This window comes from Ailuropoda melanoleuca, chromosome 7, assembly GCF_002007445.2.
Source record: "Ailuropoda melanoleuca isolate Jingjing chromosome 7, ASM200744v2, whole genome shotgun sequence".
In the NCBI taxonomy this organism is placed as follows: Eukaryota; Metazoa; Chordata; class Mammalia; order Carnivora; family Ursidae; genus Ailuropoda; species Ailuropoda melanoleuca.
Window position 1 is genome coordinate 128,945,314 of NC_048224.1, and position 25,291 is coordinate 128,970,604.

Sequence of the window (25,291 nt, forward strand, 5' to 3'; positions counted from 1 at the left end):
GCTCAGGGCGTGATCCCGGCGTTCTGGGATCGAGCCCCACATCAGGCTCCTCTGCTGGAAGCCTGCTTCTTCCTCTCTCACTCCCCCTGCTTGTGTTCCCTCTCTCGCTGGCTGTCTCTATCTCTGTCAAATAAATAAAATCTTAAAAAAAAAACACAAGCCTTTAAAACCCTTCAAGTAGGAAAAGCAGCTATTTTATTTCTTGTGGAAAGACTCCCTCCTCTTCCTTTCATCACCGTAACTATATGGGGCTGGGTGACAATGAACTCACCTGCCAGTCGCTGGGCACCCCAGAGGCAGGACCAGCATTTGCAACGAGAGCTGTCACTTGATCTGGTTTTCTTTGTGACGACGTGGGTCGTGGAGCGTGTGTGCACACATGGCTGCCAATGCATTGCTGGGATCAATGACCATCTTGTCTCCAAGTATTCATCTCAAAAGCAAGCAAGGAAGCTGATAAAGATGGAATGCTCGATAGAGTTGAAGAGGAAAAACCAGAGGCAACAGGGTGTCTGTGTGTATTTAGCAACAACTAGAAGAATTCAGAGCCAGATGATGGGGCCACAGTGCATTTATGCAAATCCTCTGGCAGATCTGATAGCTAGACCTGCCTCCTGAAATCTGTATCACAGAAACATACACAGGGGCAGACAAAACAGTATAAGGATTCCCCATGTACCCAACCTCAGCTTCAACAATTCCCAACATTTGTCAATCTTGTTTCGTCTACCTACCCTCTTTCTTTCTTCTCAAGTATTTTAAAGCAAAGTTCATATGCCATGTTATTTCACCCCCAAGGACTCCAATATCCTGCCCCTCCTAGGACTGCCAAATAATAAATACCCAATATTCACTACCAGAAAATGAGCAATGTTATTTTTAATACAGATGTGGTACAGAATGTTTAATTACAGCAGGGCAGAGATTCTAGTTAAATAAAATTAAAAACCTTTATTTTTCCAAATATAAAATTACTAAATTAACGTCTCAAAAGAAAATATAACATGGTGAAAGCTTTAAATTACACCACTATTCACCACAGGATTTATGATTTACCAATTACACACTCCACCACTTTGGCAAAAGGATGAAATTTTTTAAAACAGTTTATAAACCTAACAGAGCAAAGACTGTGTACATCTCCATATTGCACTTTTTTATGTACAAGGATAAAAGAGGGAAGTCAAAGGTATTGTATCCACTACGAGCGGCACAAGTTTGTCACGACTGAACTGAATGCGGAAGCTGATGTGAGGAGTATTAAAAATGTAGAAACGTAACACATGTATGTACAGAAGGCAGAGACTGTATGAACAAACTCTATGTGCGTCACAATATACTGTACTACTTGTAAGTCTTCAGCATAGTTTTATTAATAGAGGCCTTTGGTTCTAAACTGCTTGACTAGTTTTAAGCTCACATAGTTTCTTAAGCTTTCATATTTTTTCTAAACGCTAGTAGATGAGTATAAAAGCACTAAACCTCCTGGCTCACTGGTACAAAAGTTACAATGGTCAGTTCCCTTAGGTCATCAAAAACTAGTCACAAAAATAGTTCTTGTATTCAACCTGAATGTGCCACAGGAAAAAAAAATATTTTCAAGATTTTCCAGCTTAGCCTAGAGGCGGAAGTTTCTCCAGCCTCAATTTCAGTGCTACTGTCCCTGCTATGTACATTCCAGAACACTTGTTTTCTCTAGGCCATTTATTTTCATACTACTCTGTAAGGAAGGATAAAATTTCACTCCAGCTTAAGAGAGTCCACCACACACCTCTGTTAAGACAGAATGAAAATTTTGAATATTGCCAGCAAGTCTTAAAAAAATATGTGTACCCTCTTATGACTCCTCTAGAAAATCTGCTACGAAATAACACAGTTCTTTATTTCCTTTCTCTCACATTCCCCTTCACTTCTCCTTGTGCTCGGTCTTCCCCATGTCTTGCACGAGCCCAGTGATTAGCTTTGGAAATCATCCTGAGTTTGCAAATGACAAAGCAAGTCCCCACAGGCGGCCCATGAGGCAAAATCACACAACTGAGGACGAGCTGGTCATCCCGTGGACCACGGTGCTTGTTGGAGTCCCACTGATGGCATTGAAGATGTGAAGGGAATTCGGTAAAACGCTCGTCTTCTCCTCCAGCGGACAAATCTTGAGGCATAGAAACACAACATTACCCAAGTGTCATGCCCCTAATGACGTTTCTCAATGACATTTATCACCCAATGGTCACTGTTCCCCTGAATGATGGTGTGCTCAGGGAGCTTGGCTTTGGTGGTTTGCAGAGGGATTGTGTCAGCTCAACTAGCAAATGGCTTTTTTCAGATCAGGATTACAAGGAGAAAGTCAAGCACAACAGCTTTCGTTTCCTTTACAGATCAGTGAATGGAGCCTTCCAGACTCACCAGATTATAAGGCGGTGAAGTCTATCTTACACGAAGTTGGCAGGGACACGACCTAGTCCTGTCCCTTGGAAAAGTCTTCTAAAAAAATGAATCCTGAGCATCTCTGTTTCTCTACTGGTTCCTTTTCTCAGGGCCTTATGGACTTCCATCCTGGGAAGGAGACAGCAGCTGCCCCTCTGACCCCGAACAAGTCTCTCTTCACACTCGGTAATGCAGGGGAGAATTCTAAGGGCAAGACTTGACCTACTGCCAGATGGCAACTGAGAAGAACATATACATTCGGAGGCTCCCCTAAAAGCCCAAAGCAGGTCTACTCCAGGTTGTAACCCTTTTTTGCTTAAGTGTTCAAAAGAGTTTAATCTTCACAGTTGCTGAGATAATGGCAAGTTCAAGGTGCAGTTTCTTAGAGCACAGCCCTATGTTAAATGTCCAAATAACATGGGAGTTTACTTCAACATTATCAGTCCATAAGTTCTTCCTCCCTTCATCTCTTCTAGTGCCAAATGCTGACACCCACTGATCAAACTGTTATACAGGAATCTGCAAGCTCTGTGGAAAAGACCTCAAGCTTTCTCCGAAAACTTGTTTCCATGAGGCCATCCCTTTCTGCTTAATTATTCACACGTTTCTTTCTTTCATCATTTCCACTTTTTTCTACTTTTCTAAAGGTCCAGAAGAGGGTGCCTCCTCCCTTTGCACACACACTGTCCTCATGCCAACGTCTGCAGTTGTTCGAACACAGTCCTAACTTTATGTGAGGCAGTCTATCGAGGTTTCAGAAAAATAAAATTGAAAAATGACATTACCATCCCATCTGATTTTGTCAGCATGGAGGAGGAAAAAAAGCAAACAAGTGAGAGCTTAGACATTTAAGTTAGTTTCCCATGACAGAAATGTCCTAACTAGACCATCACATGATATGTTAATTGACACAAGTTGGGCCTGGCTCCCATTTGCAAGACTGAAGGACCACGACGTAGGGAACAGACAAAAGTCATTACAGACAATGGAGGCACTAACATTAATGATGAAGACCGGCACCATGACTCGGACGTCATCACTGTGCTTGATGGAGAATGGACCCCTGAGAAGCAGTACTCTGGCAGCTGCTCTCTGACATTCACTTGGCTGCCCAGCCAGCTGTCCCCTGACTACTGAGCCCACATACGTACGTAATCCTACAGGAAGGTGATCGTAGCAGTGTAACCAGGAAATATGCCCATGAAGACGGGGAATGGCCATGAAGAATCTACTGGGGCACCCAGGTCAGTGGTAAATAGCCCAAAACCGAACAACTCTATTTTTTTAAGTGGTGAAAGACATTTAATGCAACATTTAATGCAAAATTCCTCAAACTAGGCTGGGAAATCCTGGTCTTTCAAAGGATTGGGTGAATAAAAGAATTTCTAGGAACAATATGGGTATTTCTTGTGTGAGTTCTGTTTTGTTTTGAACTAGATTTGGATGGGGAGGGACAGAGCTTCGCACCACAGCCACCTCTGAGAGTGACAAAAGGGAGGTGGGTGCTGCCCTCCTCTGGTCTTATTGGCTGGTATCAGGTGGGAGAGTTGCTAGCCGTTCCCAAGTAAACTAAAGTAGCAGCCTGTAGCATGCTACATTATTTTTCAGATATCAAAATTCTAAAAGGTTTAGGCCATCACAGGGTGTATTTGAGAACCCAACTAACGCGTGTTTGCTCAGAATGAGAGCCCCGGCACGGCACCTACCTGCTCATGCATGATTTCAGAGAGCTCTTTTGCCATCTCCCTGTAGTTGGCCTTCATTTCTTCCTGGTACTCTAACTGGTCCTCTTTGATCAGACGCTCATTCACTGCTAAGGCTTGACCGCAAGCTTCCACAAATTGCCTAAAATGGTGTGAGAGAGGGAAATAAAGACACGTTGAGGACAAAGAGTGAGTCCAACTGGTAGTATTTCTTTCTTGAATGAGCGCAGAAGTGACTGATACTTGAAGAGAGAAAGACATTTCCAGTGTGCTTTACCTGAAAACTTCTTTAAGCAACTTCACTTTGTTGTCAGGGTATCTTTTTGTGTTTGTGTCATCTAAGAAAGCTCGGGCATATGCTAGTGGGCCTGCATTGACCTAGACAAAGAACAAAGGTTTTATATTATGTTATAATAAAAATGACCATTATCATTAATTTGGTTTCAGTTGGCAGGTTCTAAAAATGCTGTTTGAGTTAGTCACGACCCCTGTCCTCCAGGAACTGACACCCAAAAAGAGGAAACCACGAATAAAGCTTACGTTGTTATCTGTCATCTGATTTTATCGACACAGACATCAGGGCACTTGAGATGATGGCTCATTTTATGAAGGAAGAAGCAAAATTTGGAAAATGGAATCTCTCAATTAGCCAAGAAGAGTTCTCTGAAGTTGGGTAGGTCAGGGTACATGGCAATGTGGAGAACAGGAAGGTTAGACTCACTGGGTGGGAAGGAGAAAGTCCCAGGCCTCTGAGACAGTGTGAGAAACAACTTGACCACGTGATTACTGCAGCATTTTTCCTGGGAGGTCTGGTGGGCTCGGAAGGTAACTAAGTACAGAGGGCTGTCTGTCTGCTCTGTCACTATTGGCGAAGGAGCTGGGCTGCAGTTCTGCTCCATGGTGGGCAAGACTTGTGCAGTAATGGCAGGAGAACCAGAGGTGGGGAGAACCAGAGGGCCACAATGGTGGGAACTGGGCCCGCTGAGACAGGAACAGCTGGCTAACCTTCAGTGACGACTGCAGGTGTCATCACACTAGTGTGTGGGGAAATATGTTAAAGACCTGGACATGACCCAAATGACCGATTATCCAAAATGACAAATTTACTCAATTTTAAGGAGGGAAGCTGATAAGACTTCATAAGGTCTAACAAAGCCAGATCTTGGGGTACAGAGTCACACAGCCTCCCTGATGGCTCTGTCCTACATAAGAGCAACCCCACCGAGGCTCTTGGTGAAAGAATTACAGAAATAAAATGGTAAAGTTAATTTCTCTCTGGCTGCAACTGTTGTTACCTTGGTGGGCACACATGTATAAAAATCTCATCATGGAATGATGATCTTTGCTTTTTAAGATGATCGGGTATTTGTACATTTTTTTAAGATTTATTTATTTATTTGAGAGAGAGAGAGAGAGAAAAAGAATGCAGGGGGGAGGGGCAGAGGAAGAGGGAGAGAGAAACTCAAGCAGACTCCCCACAGAGCGCAGCAGAGCCTGATGTGGGGCTCGATCTCAAGACCCTGAGATCATGACCTGAGCCGAAACCAGGAGTCAGACGCTCAATTGACTGCACCACCCAGGCGCCCCAATTATTGGGTATTTATAGAACTCTAAGGCCATTGTCAAATGGCAGGGCACATATTTTGCCCTTTAGAAAGCTCAGTCTGTCCAGCCACACCCTTTACTGGCGCCCACACCCCTCCGCTGGTGTTTTGATAGAGGCTGGATGTTCCCAGGCTATGTTACTGAGTGGTTTTGTTTTTTAGCTGCAGAAAATTGTGGCCTCTGACCCCATTATGCAATCATGTTGCTGGAATATTTATCATATTCACTTGATAACTTATTTTGGTACTTAAGTCTTTCAGGTCATGAGGTAAGGGGTTGAAACATCTGTAAGTATTTTTGTGGTGAAGGACATTTAGAAAACCTTATGCAACAACCCAGTGTGGATTTGATAAAAAGGTGACAAGTCCTGATTCCAAAAAATGAACCAAAAAACCCCGCTAAAACTTCGATATTACAATCCAAATGCAATTTTCATAAATGTACCCTTTTTGAAAGAGAAAAGAATTAGATACAAGGATATGTGTATGTGTGTGTGTATATGTAAAATATATGCTAGAATTATTTATATATACTTAAAAATTAATAAAGCAAGAAGCATACTCATCACTGGAAGGAGGTGATTTAACATTTACCAATTTCCTAGGAAATCATGTAAGTAAGATACCTTTTCAAAGCCAGTTATTTTGAAGTATGATATACAAACCACAAGGTGCATATGGTACAGCTTGAATTTTCACAACTGAACATATATGTATAATCAGTACTTAGATCAAAAATGGTCTTTTCCATAAATGGTGAACATTGCTTGCATAGCTATATGGTTATCTTGACCTTTATCTGTTACCACATACAAAAATCAATTCTAGATGGATTGCAGATCTACAGAGGAATGCCAAACAAAGGAAGGAAACACAGAACATTTTTGAGACAGATTTAAGAACCAAGTTCTTACAGAGGACACCAAAATGCTACCAACTAAGGAAAAATTAATTAATTGAGTGATATTAAAATAAATAATTTCTGTTAATCAAAACACACCATTCAGAGAGTGAAACTGAAGGTACTTCTTCAGATATAATTTTCATAGAAACCAGAAAACAACAGTTTTATAAGGAAACCTACAGCTACCCACACTTCTTTATATTTAGAAGAGGCTTGACGCTTCTGGTTAGGGCCCTAGAATTCCCCAAACTGAAAAAACAGGTTAGTATGGAGAGCTGTCTCCTGCCCCTAGCAGACAGCTCAGTGCATGCGCTTACAGGTGGGGTTGGGGGGCGGGGGGCTCAGTCTACCGCCCCCCTCTGGTATCAGGAGAAACTGCAAAGACACTGGAAGGTAAATGGGATCACCAGGTAAGCTAGGGAGCTACACTCGACTTGGGTGACTTGAAATTTACCAAGGTCCAGGAAAGCCTTTGCACCTGTTGCCCTGTGGTTTGCTTTGTCTGGCGCACGGCTCACCTGAACGCTCACGCTGCCCTGCAGTTTGAGCTGCAGTTTGATCATGTCCACTTCGGCTGAGGAGCACAGCTGCCGGAGCTCAGCCACCTTCTTACTCATCTCGTCAATGGCCACTTCGATGGGGTTCAGATCAGTGTGGTGCTGGTACATGACGGGGATCCGCTTCTTCACATAAGGGAAGCAGTGTATTGCTGTGGAGGAATGAGTCCCAGAATTATTCCACAGCTTGCACAGTCTTTACTGTTACTGAGGCAGAAGCACTTAGTATTCTCATTGTATAGATAAGGAACCCAAAGCCTGCCAAAGGCACAGGCCAGCATTTTGTGGAACCAACGTATTGTCTTCCTTTATCAATGCGTATATTTAATCACAGGCTGTATCATGTGAAGTCAAGACAGCTGGGTCCTTGTTAACCTTTAATGTGAGAAGTGTGCGCTTGAACAAATCACTTTATCATTCCCTGCTCAATTTTCTTTTTTTTTTTTTAAAGATTTTATTTATTTATTTGACAGAGATAGAGACAGCTAGCGAGAGAGGGAACACAAGCAGGGGGAGTGGGAGAGGAAGAAGCAGGCTCATAGCAGAGGAGCCTGATGTGGGGCTCGATCCCACAATGCCGGGATCACGCCCTGAGCCGAAGGCAGACGCTTAACCGCTGTGCCACCCAGGCGCCCCAGCCCTGCTCAATTTTCTTAACCATAAATGCTTTACCTTTCTTGGAAGTTGCAAGATCTGAAAGAGCTAGTAGGTGTAAGATGGCCTTGGAAGATACAAAGAACAGTACCCAGTTCTGAGATATCATAGAACAGATTTTAAGTCCAGAAAATCATTCCATAAACATATCCTTGAGAAAATTCATTTCCCTATACAACCTTGAATCACATGCTTGAGTTTGCACAAACCAGAGAAATCCATGAAAAATAACAAGTGAGAATATAGTTCCCAGCAAAGTATTTTATGAACCAGAAATTCACAAACTTGAAGTCACACTAATAATGAAGATATTTTGAAATATAAATGAATAAAAAACAGAAATAAAAATATTTACTTTTTCTTATACTCTTTTTTCTACAAAAAGCCAATCAGTATTGTTTTCATTTATCATAACAAGATATCTGAACCTATCAACACCAAAGAGTTGGTTTAAAAATGAACAGAAAACCAGCCAGTTCCAATCTGGGTCTGTTTCGCATTTCTAACTTGTTGCTCTACATGATGTATAAGTATCTATAATATCTTTATTTAACATATATTTATGAATAGACATGAATATATATGCTTATCAGCTTATTTTATTTCTTAACAAGCAAAAGAAAGATGGGAGTGTTAGGTTTGGATCACTGCTATTTAGTAAGTGGCTGGGGAGAGTTTACTTAGAAAGGACAAAAGGAGAAAACAGGGCCAGCGCCAGGTAGCACACAGTTTGGATGGACCATCCAGAGTCTAGAAAAGCGGGAGGGCTTCAACCTGCTGCAGCCTCAACTGTCACACCCTTACAGGCCTGTTCTAGTCCCTAAATGGTTTTTCTTTTTTTTTAAATCAATCTAAGGCCAAAGGTCTATGTCTCCTATTTCCTTTGCATTCCTTGTAGATACAGTTTTGAACGGCAGCACTGGGATTGATAAATCCTCTTTGAACCTAACATTTCTTTGATAGTGTGACAAGAACTGGGCATTGCTGGATGTGGACAGAAAGCGCTCTACAGATGACTGTCACTGCAGTGGATTTGTACGAAGTACTGTGGAAGTGTTTCATGAGGCTAACAGCCATGTCAAACGCACGTGATTAGTGTAAGCACAGTATTTTTGAGTGCTGTGTTGCACTGTTTCCGAGAGAAAAACTAATTCCAAGGCTGTTTGTGAGGGGTCCAGGGACTACACGGATTTCACTCAGCACGAAAGTCCTGAGTCTTACGATGGTAACCTGAGACTTAGAAGAGCAAAGGAGAGTGTGGTGATACAGAAAACGCAAAGCCTGTGCCTGAGCCCACGAGGCCCCTGTGAGCTGGGACTCCCCCTGCCTTCTTTGCTGGCCCCATCTTTCCTCCTCTCCCTCAGAGCGTCTCAGCTCTGGCCACGCCGGCCTGCTGGTCGTCCTCTGAAATGTGCTGGGTACAAGCACCCCTGCCATTGGCCTTGGCCCTGACAGCTCCTTCTCCCTCCAGATGTTTGCATGGTCTACCCCCTCAGCTCCTTCCAGTCTGGACTGAAGTGTCACCTCCTCAGTGAGGCCTCTCCGGGCTGCCCCATTTAAACTGCAACCCTCCCCAGTCCACCTGTCTGATCTCCTTTTGCTTTTGTCTAGAACACACATTCACTTCCAACACAGGTATGTTTACCATTATATTTACTGGTTATTGTCTGTCTCCTTCTGCTAGAAGGTAAATGCACAGATCTCTGTGTTGTTACTATGCCAGGCTGGAACACTGCCAATGCTCCATACATTTGTTGAATTAATGAATGAGTTACTGCCCAAGTGGTTAAATGAAAGAGCAAAGTGGACTGGAAGGTGGAAAATTAGTTGACTGACTCAGTGAGTCATCATGTTACTAAAAAATGGCCAGCCCTTGTGCTGGGCAGCCCCTCCAGAAGGAGGATGAGGAAAAGGTGGCTGAGAGGTATGGGTGCCTGTACAGTCTGGTGAGACTGAATAGAACGTGAAGAGCAGGAGAATACTTCTGCCCCTAGTGGAAGTCTTGGCAGGATTTGGAAGACTCTGGAATAGTGACTGGGAAGAATTTCCACAGCAGGAGTTCTACAGGAGGGGGTCAAGTTGGGAGGCAGGCTCAGAAATTTACAGCAAAGGGGCCTGCAGGGTGACCACTAGGTTTTCCAAATGATCCCACAACTACAGCGAACTGACTGACCTATCCAGGGAAGTGAGCCTTTGCCGGGTTCAGAGGGCAGGGAGGGCCAAGGCTCCCCCACAACCTGGACGGTCAAAGGTCTGGTTTGAGGCAAAGCAATGGAAGAAGAACCTAAAGGATTAATAATATAAGGGAACATTCTCAAGTTCAAAGTCTTTGGAATATCCTGGTCTGTGTATCTTTAACTGAGGGTTGATATAGAGCCTATGTGCTACTAAGAGTTTTTTAAAAATTTTATTTATTTACTTATTTACTTACGTATGTATGTATGTATGCATGCATATATGTATGTATGTCAAGCTTGCACAAGGGGCGGGGGGGAGAGGCAGAGGGAGAGGGAGAATCCCAAGCAGACTCTCCACTGAGCGTGGAGCGTGACGTAGGGCTCCATCTCATAACCCTCAGGTCATGACCTGAGCCGAAATCAAGAGCTGGACGCTCAACTGACTCAGTCACCCAGGCGCCCCGAGCTTATGTGTTTTTAGTAGCATTTTTACAACCTGTTCTCTAAATCTTTATGCTGCCCAATAACTATGCTTTTGATATTCTGAGATCTTTCAGGGTAAAAACTGTACTTTTTTTGGGTATTTTGTTGTACAGTCATCCCCTCTGTCAACCTCAAAAGGCAAGGGGCTCAATGGTGGATAAGATCCAGCATAATCCAGCAAAATAAAGTATATTCTTTCTCCTCCTGGGTATAATTTACAAAGTTCTTTAACACAAGATGGATAGTGTAATCCTCATTTTACAGATGAGGAAACTAAGGCATAGGGAGAGGGTAAAGGACTTGCCCAAGATCACACAGGTGATACTGACCCAGGTCTGCAGGACCCAGGCCTGGGCTCTATTCCGCCCACACACTCTCAGCCTCAGCTGAGCCGACAACCTGGGGGGCTCCTCCACCTCTCTCTGCAGCGGTGACACTCTGTCCCCTCTGTTCTGGCAGGCAGGGAGCTTGGCTCTTGTTGTTTAGCTAATCAAAAATAATTCTGTGACCAAATAGTAAACTGTAACCCTGAAGGGCCTCTGGCCAGAAAACACCCTATGGTAATAACTGTTTATGGATCAGTAATGCTACCCGAGTGAACTCATCCTAATAAAAAATCCTGACCCTGACTCATCAGTGAACTTGGTTTATTTAAAGCAGCAGCGCTCAAACTGACTGAAACGGCACCAGAATCAACCCGGGGCCTTTTCAACACTAGCCCCACACCCAGAGTTTCTGATCCAGTAGGGCTGGGTGGGGCCCGAGAATCTGCATTTCTGCTAAGGTTCCCAGGTGATGCTGATGCTGCAGGCCCAGGATCAGTGTGATAAGCACTGATTTAAAGTCATGACAGCTAGGGAGATAAATACCGTAAGCTAGTAAAGTGACTCCACCTAGAAATGGAGTTCTCTTGTCTAATAAGAAGAATTTGCTACTGTGTCCATTAGGAAAAACAACTCACATCTGGGGAGGGGCTACCACTGTCGAGGACAATGTTGTTCGTGTTTTACATGTTATCTCTACTCTAAAAGCAAGAGTAGGGGCTCTTTAAGAATGTAGGCTTTTTATTTTTTATTTGAACTTTTCTCTCAGTTCCTTCCTGGGAAGGGTAAAGAAATCTCTGTAATATGCTGTTCTGAGCTATTTTACAATGAGTCACAGTCTTTCTTTGGTAATAGATTTACTGAGATACAAATTCACCCATTGAAAGTGTCCAATTCAGTGGAGAGAGTGGAGCCCCATATGAAATGCGGCATCTTAATGGTTCTCCTTCCACTCGTCATTACAGGGTTCCATATTAGAAGCCAGGCAGAACACGCAGCAACATCGACTTCAGGACAAGCAATGGGCACCTTCCTAGTTTGGCTTAATGATCACTCTTTGAAACAGTGGATGTAGACACACCGGGCTTTCTGAACAGGCCTCCTCACTGATTTTTTTTAAAGTCAAGGAAGTCTTCTCTTTTAGGTTATCCCAGTCATGCTGCTGACCCTAACCCAAGAGCGGATGGGTCAAGCTCCCCCAAAGAAGGTAAAAATGACTCCCAAGATGACTCTGCACTGTCAGGAACTGGGAAATGATGCAAAACACATTTCTGAGAATGGGTTATCGATGTCTACACAGTATCAAAGAATCTATTAAAACTCAGTCACAGCTCAATGGATAACCTCTGAATGCAGCGAGCTTCCTGGCAGAGGAGGTATTCAAGCTGAGGTTGGTCATCTGAGAGATGAGGAGGAAGAGCTCCAGCCTCATATCCCATTTATTCACGCAGCCTAAAATCCCCGAGCAGGTTCATGCTGGGACCTGTGTGATAAAGATACGTAAGGGGTCCCTTCCTGTGAGGGAGACCTGGAACTGTGTGCCGGGGCTCTTGGTGTCCTGGGCCTAGAGAGGCCTAGATACAGGTCCACATGGGTTTCAGGAGTCTGTAAATCTCCTGAATTTGTGTGCAAATGTACTCTGAGGAGATAGGGGCCCACAATTTGATCAGATTCTAAAAAGGGTCAGTGACTTGACTCTGAATATGAACTTCTGGTCTAGTAGAAGAAGGAAATGCTAACAGATAAGTAGAAAAATGTCAGGGGTATTCCAAAGTAAGCATTAGATAAATGTTAAACTGAAATGGACATGTGGAGAAAGTTAATGAAGCTCCAAGGGCCCTTCATTCTAGAAGCTTCTGGATCCCTTCTAGAGAGCTCTTTATCTTGGTGTCTGGGCTAACGTCTGGATGTGATCTTCAAGGAAGAAGCTGGGGAACTGTACCTGTCAGTATGGTGCGCCTTTTGCACTGCTCCTCAACCCCGCCCTGCCTCTTCCCAGTCTGAGTGAAGGGCATTTCAAACATGAAGCGGCGAATGTTATGAGATCTCTCAAACTCCGTCTTCCTTTCTTGCAATTCTTTCTCATCAAAAAATGGAATCACATGAGTCACCTGGATGTATGCATACTTGGAATCCAGATCCTTAGGGTTGACCTTTAAATGAATAAACAAAATGGGAGATTGGTGCTATTTGAAGGACTCTTTCCAAGCATCCCTAAGCTTGTCTTTCCACTTTTTATCAATAAAAGATTTGGAGGGGTGCCTGGGTGGCTCAGTCGGTGAAGCGTCTGACTCTTGACTTGGGCTCAGGTCATGATCTTAGGGTTGTGGGATCAAGACCTCTTGCTACAACCCCTCCAACCCCTCCCTTGGTCGGCTCCACTTCACCCTACTTAGCAGGGAGTCTGCTTGTCCTTCTCCCTCTGCCCCTCCCTGTTCTCACACATGCACATGTGCTCTCTCTCGCTCTCAAATAAAATCTTTTAAAATAAATAAAGATTTGGAAAAATTTAGAAAAGTTGAAACAGCATAACAAACGGCCACAAACCCACCACTTAGAACAATTGCTAATGCTCTGTTTCAAATACACACATGCATATACACATATGTGGATGTGAACTTATATATGCAGACATTTTTTTTTAGCTGAACCATTTCAAAGTGGTATCCATCATGCCACTTCAGCCAACATCTCCTAAACATGAGGACATTCCTCTCCATGACCAGAATATATTATACTTAATAAAATTAACTTAATTCCATAATATCACTCAGTGCTCCATCCATTAAAGTTTCTCAAATGTGGTTATTTGTGTTTGAACCAGAATCTAATCAATGATCATATTTAATTGAGAATTCTCCACTTTTTTTTTTCATGACATTGAATGTTTTTAAGACATCATGCTAGTTTTTTTTTTGCTGAATGACTCCGTGTGTGGATTTTTCTGCTGGGTTCCCAAACTGTATTTTTACATATTGGCTTAGAGGGAAAAAAGTGTTTACTTTATTAATAATGTTTAACACCTAGAACCTCAAATTATAATTAATCTGTAGACAGATTAGATGTAAACAGATGTGGATAAATTAATTTAATACAGATACAGACTAAGCTAAGACTCAATTAACTGTAAGTTTAGCTCCTGATTAACTCAGCAGATAGATGCTTTTAAAACTGCACTGCTAACATCTGTGATGGGCTGGAACATGAAACACAGGCATTTCCCATACAAGCACAACAGCTAATTTATTAGGGACATAAATCAATTTTGCACATATGAATCGTATTTAAAGCTTGTAGAGCAATAAGAGGGGGTCTGCAGAGAATTTGGAGACAAATCTGGAACTAGGGCCAACAAACAAATGAAGCCAAGAAGGTTTTGCTGGTGTCAAGTTATCAGGCACCACTGTCCTCTCAACAGGGATATGCGTGAAGAAAAATTAAAAATAGATACAAACGTGCCTAAAACTTTGGGATTTAAGAAAATACAAAAAGTCATGAGTTATTACTTCTATTTTAGAAACAGCCATCTGGCCAATCACTGTAACTCTCCTTCGCAGAAATGTAACCTCAAACCTATGAAATGTAACTCTCCTTAGCAGAAACAATTTAAAAGCAGTGGAAATGCACATGCTTGCCTATTTTTTCAGGGGTATTTCCCTAGTCTTTATTTCCAAAGTTGTACGTAAGTATCAGCAGGAGGAGCAGAGGACTGGTATTTGGGTGCAGAAGAAAGCATGAGAGCGTGAGAAGAGGATATAATGTTAAAGCCACAACTTGACCCAGACAAAGGTTTTGGTTTCAGAGAAAAAAAGCCAATCAGACGTGAGTAATTTGGTCTAAGAAAAAAGGAGGTCTTCATAAGGTCGTGTTGAGGTTTCTGGTTAAAAACAGACCAACAATGTGTGTTTATCCCTTTTCCTTCATGGAACTGTTAAAATGCAGTACAGAATTAACTCGTGAGGACCAAGGAAAGAGGAGAGAAGACAGTAGTGGGTGAGAGCATTTACTGAATTTCTAGAAGGCATCTGCTACCCAACTTGGTAGAGACACTGTTTTCCCACACAGGTGGGACAAGGAAGAGTTCTGAGGAAAACAGTACCCAGTGATGACAGATGTTCTAGTCTAAGTTCCCACAGAGAGGGGTAACCAGTGAGTCAGAGCACCTCTCAGAAGCCTGCTGCTACAGAATGAACGTCTCAGGGTGAAATCTTAACCTCCAGTGTGATAGTACTGAGAGGTGGGAGGTGATTAGGTCATGAGAGTGAAGCCCCACGAATGGGATTCATGCCCTTATATAGGGGCCCCACAGAGTTCCCTCACCCCTTCCAACATGTGAGGAGATGGTCATCTGTGAACCAGGAAGGGGGACCTCACCAGGCACAGAATCTACTGGCACCTTATCTTGGACTTCCCAACCGCCGCAACTACGAGAAATTTCTTTTGTTTGTAAGCTGCCCAGTCTCTGGTACTTGTTACAACAGCCTGAATGGACTGATGTCCACAGAGGACCAGCAATAGGATTAGGGTGACTGGGGGAAGTATAAGGTGGAAACCAGGGTGCATGGCCAAAGTCTATTTGGAGTGGCCAAACTCCAGATTCCCTTCCCTAGTCCCCGCCCCACAAGAGAGAAGAGGTTGCTCCTTGGAGAAACTGGTCTAGAAAAAGTCTAAGTGGGTTTACCAGTCTCAGCAGAAAGCAGGGGCGAAGGTACAAAGCAGAATACAGGGCGAGCAGGTCAAAGCTTGCAGGCCAAACATGGGACCTTCAACCCTCGTTCATGTCCTGTGTCCAGAATCCAGAATTACCTGCTTCCTTGTCCCCTTTCTACCACTTGGGCAGGAAACTGGAAGACTCTTCCCTGGAGAAAAAAGGGCCTCAAGGAAACAGATTTCAGAGACTAGGGATTCCAAAGCAGGGCTTAGGATGGAAAATGAACTAGGGATTCTTCAAATGGTGAACTTAGAAGGATGTAGAGTTTATCACTGCTGGAAATTGAGCAGTAGGACATTTTTGTTTGCCTCATATTAAATATTTATTTATTTATATTATTTTAATTTTATTTTTTTTAAAGATTTATTTATTCTAGAGAGAGTGTGTGCGTGCATGAGCCAGGGGGAGGGGCAGAGGGAGAAAATCTTCAAGCCAATTCCCCACTGACCACGAAGCCCCACAAAGGGGCCCCATGACCCATGATATCATGACCTGAACTGAAACCAAGAGTCATATGCCTAACTGACTGAGTTACCCAGGCGCCCCAATTTTTATTATTTTTAAATTGAAGTATAACTTGCTTTTGGGTGTACAACATCGTGATTCAACGTATCTCTACATTATGCTCTGCTCACCACAAATGCAGCTGCCATCTGTCACCATACGACACTATTACCGCATCACTGACTGTATCCTTTATGCTGTGCCTCTAATTGGAAGCCTGCATCTCCTACTTACCTTCAGCCACCTTGTCCATCCCTCCACTCCCTTCCCTTCTGGCAATGATCCAGTTTGTTCCCTGTATTTATAGGTCTGATTCTGCTTTTTGTTTGTTTATTCATTTATTTGGCTTTTTAGTCAGCAGGACAACATTTTTAATGCAAAAAATGGGAGCTCTATCTCGGCCTGAATTTCAGGAAGCAAAGGGATACCCAACTTCCTGGAGATACCCTGAGGACAGTGGAACACATAAATAAACAGTAGAGATGTGTAGTTTCAGAAAAGGTCTTCATAAGAGCAATACGGCAGAGGGCAGCCTCTCTAAACAGAAAGTAGATCTAATTTCTACAAACATGCTGGCTAGTTAGTTCCTTCCTTGGTCTGTCCGTCAGCCTGTCCATCTGTCCATCATCACGCTGAAAATGGTATATCCTTTCAGATGTTACTTTGTAAAAGAATGTCTTTTCTTCTTTTAAAGATTTCATTTATTTATTTGTCAGAGGGAGAGAGCGAGCGAGCACAAGCAGGGGGAGTGGCAGGTAGAGGGAGAAGCAGGCTCCCTGCCGAGCAAGGAGCCCAATGCAGTACTCGAACCCAGGACCCTAGGATCATAACCTGAGCCGAAGGCAGATGCTTAACTGACTGAGCCACTCAGGCGTCCCATAAAAGAATATCTTTTAAAAATTATGAAATCTTTACTTAATGAAGGACTTCGGAAAGCACAGAAAAGTGTCAAGAAGAAAAAATTTCACTTGCTACTCAAGGCCAATCATTCTTAATTTTTCCTGTTTTTCCCCCTATATACATTTATGAATACCTATGACCAACCATACGTAATCAATCAATACAGTATTATATTGCTATAAAATATTTCCAAACATGGTCATACCTTGCCAGAATCCTGTATCATTTTGACATTTTCCGAACCAAATTTATCTGAGTAAAGTTTAAGGAGTCTCTGGGAAATTTCTGACAGAGGCGTGAGTTTGGGTTCTTTGTAAATATACTCTTTCCCATCTTCATCTTCAAAGAATCCCTGTGACATAAAGCACAATTAGAGCTATTCCCAACTACAAGCCCCAGGTTTACCACCCAGGAAGGATTCTTGTGTTAAGGGTTAAAAAAAAAAAGTGAGGGGGGGGTGGAGAGGATGATTCTAAAATAAAATCCTACTTAAACAGGCTTTCTGAAGAGGAAGGAAAATGATAATAATGTGAAGTCAGGGTGCAAAGATAAAGGAAAACACAAAACTGCAAACTCATTCAAGAATGCCGTCATTAAGTGTTGAGTGGGATGGAGGAGCAGGGACTCAAGACTGTTCTCTCAGGATCTGATGATGGGATTCAAGCCTGTTTCACATTCCCAAGAAGCAGAGCTCACTAAGAAATGATTCGGCAGCCTGTTCAGGGCAGGCCTCGGAAATGCACACACTACCCTCTCACTGGCGTCCCCCATTTACATAGGACTTTACGGCATAAACAGAAACATTCCAGTCTGGAGCAGGTTCGGCAAAAGTTATCTGAAGTTCACATCAATTCTATTTTGCTTTACTTATGAGAAAAATATGAAAGGGTTGGAGCCTAATATCAGAAAATATGTTCACTATCACCAGTTAGCATGTGGTTTAGCACAAATCATGTCTGATTACAACAAGGCTTAGAATTGCATGGGAAGTGAAAAAGGTTGAAAATTTTAAAGTCCAGATTGGGGTTAATATTTGAAATAAATGAACAAAAAGTTTCTCATCTAAAATAAAAGAGAAAATGGTGCAAAAAACACAATATTAAAAAAAATGCAGGCTAACATGAGACAACACCCACATCAAACTAGGAATTTAAATGCAGTAATTTCACTACATTACTTGCTTTTTAAGCATTTATTATAATTACCTCCACATCTGTTTCACTGTCTGTAAACTGGTATTGCTATAAAGTTATAAAAGACAATAACAGGATAAATTGAAGGTTATATAATGCTCATAGAAAACCACACACCCTAAATAAATGGATTATAATTTAATACCATTTAATCATGTTAGAGACTTGGAGGTTAAACTTGCAGTTAAATTTAAATGAACCCTTTTCTACAGGGTTTCTGAACTATGACAATGGTAAATATACTTGTGGAGATATTACACTACAAAAGATAGAGATGCACAGGGAACAAAGGAAACCAGAAAGTCTTAATTTTGGTTTTAAAACATGCAGTACAGATGTGTAAGGAAACAGGTGATTTATTTCTGTAAATGGAATAAAATGTTAATTTTTTTTTTTTTTTTTTTTGGAGTTTGTAATGACTGGACAGATATACATACAGACTGGAAAAGGAAACTTGAGAACTACATTGAGGTACCAAAGTTGGTGCTAAAAATGTCTTATGGAGGGAGAACTTACCGCTGCCTTAAGAAAGTAATAAAGAAAAGACAGGAAGAAAGAAAAAAAGCAGAAAGTTTACTGCCAAGGAAGATAAGAATCATACTAAATATGACAAATTCATCAAATTAGCATTTATAGAAAATAGAAAATTTACAAAATACAACTTTATAGAATTAAAAAAACAAAACAAAAAACAAAAGCAAGGACTTAGGAGGACCTACAGAACAGAGAGGAGGCTCACCTGTCCAAAGAAGGCCACTCGAAAGTATGTCCCCAGAAGCCGGCGGCCCGAGTGCATGACCTCAGTCACTTTGCTGTAGGCCCGGTGCAGTGTGTCATACAGATGGGCCAGCCTCTAAAAGCAGAACAAAACCCATTTCTTCCCATTTGCAACTAGTAGAGTCAATTTTAAAACAATTAAATGAGATCACAGAGGTAAAAATTCCTTGGACTTGAGTAAAAGAAACAAAACGCAAAAAAAACCCCAAAAATCAAGAACATCTTGACTGTACAATTGGTAGTGACCATTTTTCAATTATAATGTTTTCTACCCAAAGAGCCATTTTTCATATTGGGGACCCATCAAATCTCCACATAGCAGTAAGCAACTTCTATTTTCAAGTTAACATGGAATGTCAGAGATGGTAAAGTCCTATGATGATGTTTTTAGTCTTTGCTTTTCCTACTTTGTTTGATAAGCTACAAGAAGCTGGACAACCTCCCCAGCCCAGGAAGGATGGCAGGGACAATGGCTTCCCATGTGGATGGAACAAGGAAGAGCTCTGAGACGAAGGCGCCTGGCGATTATAAAACTCTGTTCTCGGCAACCTTTCAAAAGTAGAGTGCCACAATTACCAATCCTTGTTTTTTGCGATTTGGGGTCTGTATGGAGTTAGCGCCCGTGTGGGCCACGTATAATGGCTCTGCAGGTGGTGACCTCCAGCATCACACGGAGGGTCAGAGACCACAGGTCATCTCTGACCGCAGCCTGTTTGCTCTCTTTGCATGTAAGGTTTGGATGCATGTGTCACCCCACTGTCCTCTCAAACAGGAAAAAAACAAACTACTCGGATACCTCAAAATCTCTCCGTTTCTCGTAAATGGGGATGATGAGTTTATAGATGTCAGCGATTAGCTCATAGCGTTCAGCCTTCCAAAGTCCATCTGCGCACTGCTCTAGAAGCTCCATGAGCACATCCTGACCAAAAAAGAAGGCCACCGGCCAGAAAAAGAGTGTTACAGGAGACGTGACATTGTATTCTCTGCAGAATGCTTAACCAGCTAAGATTTCAAATTTCAAAATACATTATTTCTAAACACTAACTTCCACGCTTGTTTTAAACAGCTCACCACTATGTTCTTTTTAAACGAGCCCTTTTTCAATCATTTACAAGCAGAAATGAAGGGTCACATTGTATGACTGTGTAATAGTTATATACCATGGGAAAAAATGGACACTGGTAGCTTTACACAGGCTCTCAATTTGTGTTTAGTTCTCTTTTTATAATTATAATTTAGAATTTTTTTCCCCCTGGGGCACCTGGGTGGCTCAGGCGGTTGGGCATCTGACTCTTGATTTTGGCTTAGATCATGATCTCGAGATCAAGCCCTCTGTGGGGCTCTGTGCTTGGCAGGGAGCCTGCTTGAGATTCTCTCTCTCCCTCTTCCCCTCCTCCCTGCTCTCTCTCTCTAAAGTAAATAAATAAATCTTTAAAAAAATTTTTTTTCCTCTCTGAGAAACAATGACAACGCCGAGACATGAAATTACTAAGTGTGACTTCAACTCAACTTAAGCACCTCAGAGCAATTTAGTGAGGGCACGTGGTAGGCATGACCCCTGCCTCACCAACAACCTTTCCTCCTTTCCTTGGAAGTTTCTATCTACTGAAGTTTGGGTAGTTACCCCACCTCTATGAAAGTCCTTGGACTTTGGAGGAGCTAACACTTCCCATGACTCAGGGGTGGGGTATGTGGCTCAGGTATAAACTAATTAGCATAAATCTATTTCCTGGCCACAGTCGTTGTTTCATCATCCGTGGACATGTAACCTAAATGGGCCAATCAGAGTGAATTTTAGCCTGTCCTGGAAGGCTGGGACAGAAGTGTTCTCACAGGCCCAGACATGACAGGCAACAAGAAGCCTGACTGGGGCTGACAGCCTCAGAGCCAGCCAGGGGCCGATGTGCCTTAGTAACAGAGTGGAGAACTCCCCCTCCTTCCCAAAGCAACTGTATCGTGGATAACTGTTAAACCTTTGCACTGATTGCTGTCAATGTTTCTGGAATTTCCTAATGGAAGCCAATCTACTCGACCTTTACTGTTTAAGCCCATTTGAGTGGGGTTTCATTAATGCCATCGAGCAAATTTTTGTGTGCTTCTTTGTCATTTTTATAGCTTTGGTGAAATGTCCATTCAAGTCTTTGGCTCATTTTTCTACTGGGTTGTTTATTGCATTTTGAGAACTCTTTACATATTTTGCATAAAAGTCCTTTACCAGACACGTGGTTTGCAATTTTCTCCCAATCTGTGGTTTGTGTCTGGATTTTCTCAACAGTGTCTTTTGAAGAGCAGAAGTTTTAAATTCTGATGAAGTTTACCAAGTTTTTATTTTCTGGGTTGTGCTTTACATATTGAAAAAATCTTTAACACAAGTCCACAAAGATTTTCTCATGTTTTCTTCCAGAAGTTTTATAATTAAGTCTATGATCAATGGACTAATTTCTGAATACAGTGTAAAGTATGGGTCAATTTTTTTATATGAATGTTCAATTGTTCTAACACCATTTGATGAAGACTATCCTTTCTCCACTGAACTGCCTTTGAATCCTTGTCAAAAATCAACTAAACCTATGATTAATCATAGGAGGGTCACTGAGGGGGAATGGGGGAGATGGGGTAACTGGGTGATGGACATTGAGGGGGGCACATGATGTAATGAGCACTGGGTATTATATAAGACTGATGAATCACTGACCTCTACCTCTGAAACTAATACACTATATGTTAATTGAATTTAAATTTTAAAAAAAGAAAAAAGAAAAAGACAAGGGAAGTGTGAAAAAATGATCTTCTCTGGGTACCAAATATACTATGTGCTCTACTAAAGCAAAGAAAATAAATTATATTATCTGAATGGGGAAAAATCAACTGAACCATAGGTGTGTGGATCTATTTCTGGCTTCTCTATTTTGTCCCACTGATAGAGGTGTCTATCCTTGTGCCAATACCACCCTGTTTGGGTTGCTACTACAGCTTTAGATATCGTTAGTGTCTCCACAACGACACTAATGATATTTTGAGCCACACGCCTCTTTGTTCTGGGGTCTGTCCTGTGCACCAAAAAATGTTTAGCAGCATCCTTGGCCTCTCCCTATTAGATCTCAATAGTGGGACCTTCTCCCTTCCCCTTTCCCCAAAATGTGACATTAAAAACCATTTCCAGATATTACCAAAAGTTCCCTGGGAGATGGGGGCAAAATCATCCCCACTGAGAACCCATGCTTTATAATAACCTTAAAAGTCAGATAGTGTGACTCTTCGAACTTTTTCGAAACTGTTTTGACTAGTCTTGTTCCTTTGCTCTTCCATATACATTTTAGAATCCATTTTGTCAATGTCTACCAAAACTCCAGATGGGAGTTTGATCAGAACTGCTCTGAATCTGTAAATCAGTTTAGGGAGAATTGACAATACTGATGCTTCCACTCTATATTTAGGTCTTTGATTTTCTTCATCAGTGTTTCGCAGTTTTTAGCATAGATACCCATACAGACGTATATCTAAGTTTTTGTGGGGTTTTTGATATTATTATAAATAGTACTTTTTAAAAAATTTTGATGATTTTCTTTCAAGGAAAGTACTTTATTGAATCAGATTTAAAGTCATCCAGCATACCTGTTTATATAAAACAATCATTAATATGGTGAAACCATGGTATAAGAATCTCTAAACGTGAAAAAGGTTGACTGACTTTTGCATATTGATTTTATATCCTGTGATCCTGCTACACTCACTTAGTTTTAGTAATTTCTTTTGTAAATTCTTTGGGATTTTCTCTATCACGAACACAACTGTATCTTACTTATATGAATATAGTCAGTTTTATTTCTTTTCTTGTCCACTGCACTGGCTAGAACCTCCAGCACAACATTGAATAGAAGTGTTGTCAAAACAGGTATTCTTGTTTTATTTCCAATTTTAGGGAAAAGCACTTAGTTTTTCACCACTAAGTATAACATTAGCTGCAGGGTTTTTGTAGATAATCTTTTTTGGGTTGAGGAAGTTCCTTTCTCTTCCCAGTTTCTATTGTTTGTTTTTAAACCATGAATGGATGTTGATTTTTTCTTCCAAATGATTTTTCTGCATCTTTTGAGATGGTCATACAGTTTTCTTTATTTATTCTGTTAACATAGTGAATTATATTGATTGATTTTCTAATGCTGAACCAACAGTGCATTCCCAGGGTAAACTCCACTTCGTCATGATTTATTTTTCTTGTTTATGTTTTGCTAGATTAAATCCACTAATATATCTTTTAGGGCCAGTTGCCTTTAAACATGTTTGTATCCTCTATTATACTGTAAATGAAGGATACAACCGTTATTTTTCATTCCTAACCTAATGTTTCATTATAGGCCTAATGCTTAGTTTATAGATCCAAAAAAAATAAACGTTTTTCTTCTTTTTTTTTTTTTTAAGTAGGTCCCACACCCAGCATGGAGCCCAATGCCGGGCTTGAACTCATGACCCTGAGATCAAGACCTGAGGTAAGATCAAGAGTCAGACGCTTAAGTGACTGAGCCACCCAGGCGCCCCAAAAATAAACATTTCTAAAGCAGTTTTGAATCTATTTACCAGAAAATATTGTGTGACTTTAAAAAAAAAATCTTTAAAGCATTTAACTCTTATGTCATGTTTATAACATACAAATCATAAAACCATCATCAGTGTGACTAAACTCTGAGCCAATGCTTATAAAGAGGTATACCAGTTGTCTCAAACTTTTTTTTTTTTTTTAAGATTTTATTATTTATTCGACAGAGATAGAGACAGCCAGTGAGAGAGGGAACACAAGCAGGGGGAGTGGGAGAGGAAGAAGCAGGCTCATAGCAGAGGAGCCTGACGTGGGGCTCGATCCCATAATGCCGGGATCACGCCCTGAGCCGAAGGCAGACGCTTAACCGCTGTGCCACCCAGGCGCCCCTGTCTCAAACTTTTATTGCATGTCTCTTAAGTGCAAACACTAAACATTACATAGTGACTACCATAACAGCTATAGACAAAGAAGAAATCAGAAAAGGTTCTAACACCATCTCTTCTCCTTGTGCATTTGTATTATAAAGATGTACATCTTTTTCAGTTTTGTCTCACATCTTTTCCAATGAGAGAATCTGCCCAGGCTAAGCATGACAAATATTTATGATTATTCTCACACTCCTCTGATTACAAAAAAGCTAGATAAATGCATACAAACAAAACCTGTATAATGTCAGTATCAATATACTTACCTTTCCATATTAAAACTGGGGATATACCAAAGGTCTAACCTAATTTGTTGGTTGTGAGGATCAAATAAAATTTTACCCATCAAAATGCTCTGAAAACTATAAATGCTATGTGGTTAAATTCACAGGCCAATTAAATAAATCTCTCCCATTTCAATCTTCACTTCCTACTTTGTAGTGATTTTTAAAAAATGGTATCTTACTTCCACTGGGCTATGTAATATCCTACAGTGCCACACACATATTTGGTAGTTAGGAATTTCTTGGAGGAATAAATTAGTCTGCATTTTTCTTAGTACTATAACAATATTATTCATAGCCGCCCTTTGCTGTCGGGAAGTGAGTTAACAGTCCTTTTATCAAAGCCTTGCATTTCTTGCACACGTGAGGTCAAAGATGTTTCTACTGGGTAGTTTTCGAGCATCTTCCTTCTCAGTGGTGCTGAGGGACTACAGGTAGAGGTGGAAGAATTCTGGAAGGCTCAATTCCCCATCAGGGATGAGAATATTGTACACCCAAGGCATTCTTCTGACAATGGAATTCAAATGGAACTTTATCCATTTTAAAACTATCCTTAGGTTTAACTTACAGACTACTCATTTGGCCCCCTTTCTCAATACTGGGCTTGTTCAAAGAGAAATGTAAACTTTCTGTAAAAAATTACAATTGGTTCCACTAGTATGGGATAATCCACACTATAGGTGTGAATACACAATGATGATACCCTGTTTGTGGATGGGACCAAAGAGACCTACAGATTCCTAATTCCATGTTGTAGCAGTTACAGCACAATAAGCATCTGTATTTGTTTTAATGTAATCTCACAGAAAATTGAAATTTCTTTTCAAAGAATTATAAAAGTTATAACTAGGCGTAGTCACTACCACATTGTTAAGCTGATTCTTTATTTCACTCATTCACACATTTTACCAAGCATCTACTATGTGCAAGGCACTGTGCTTGACACTGGGGTAATAAAACAAATTTATATAAATAAAATTAAGTTTCTGTAATTTATAAAAATGGTTCTATAGATTTTTCTATAAATGTGGAAGGCAGGTTTTAGATGGTTTATTAGGCTATGTCACACAAATGAAACTTGTTTTGAGGAGGAGGCCTTCAAAGACACACAGAGGTTATCCTTCAGAGCAG

The 25,291-nt window shown here is 41.3% G+C and overlaps 1 protein-coding gene across 27 annotated transcripts in view; it reads right to left on the reverse strand.

The window, feature by feature from the left end:
• Positions 1–849: 849 nt before the first annotated feature.
• Positions 850–25,291, reverse strand: part of DOCK9 (dedicator of cytokinesis 9) — a 271,968-nt gene continuing 247,526 nt past the window's right edge. For 12 of the 27 annotated variants that reach the window (XM_034665402.1, XM_034665414.1, XM_034665410.1 and 9 more), the window contains 10 exons: positions 19,711–19,833; positions 18,877–18,990; positions 18,654–18,659; positions 18,150–18,185; positions 17,150–17,296; positions 12,772–12,982; positions 7,154–7,344; positions 4,405–4,505; positions 4,131–4,269; positions 850–2,149 (listed from right to left, as the gene is read on the reverse strand). In XM_034665402.1, coding sequence (XP_034521293.1) covers positions 2,027–2,149; positions 4,131–4,269; positions 4,405–4,505; positions 7,154–7,344; positions 12,772–12,982; positions 17,150–17,296; positions 18,150–18,185; positions 18,654–18,659; positions 18,877–18,990; positions 19,711–19,833 — 1,191 coding nt within the window. In that variant the 3' untranslated portion in view covers positions 850–2,026. The other 15 variants (XM_034665417.1, XM_034665412.1, XM_019794801.2 and 12 more) reach the window with 4 other exon arrangements.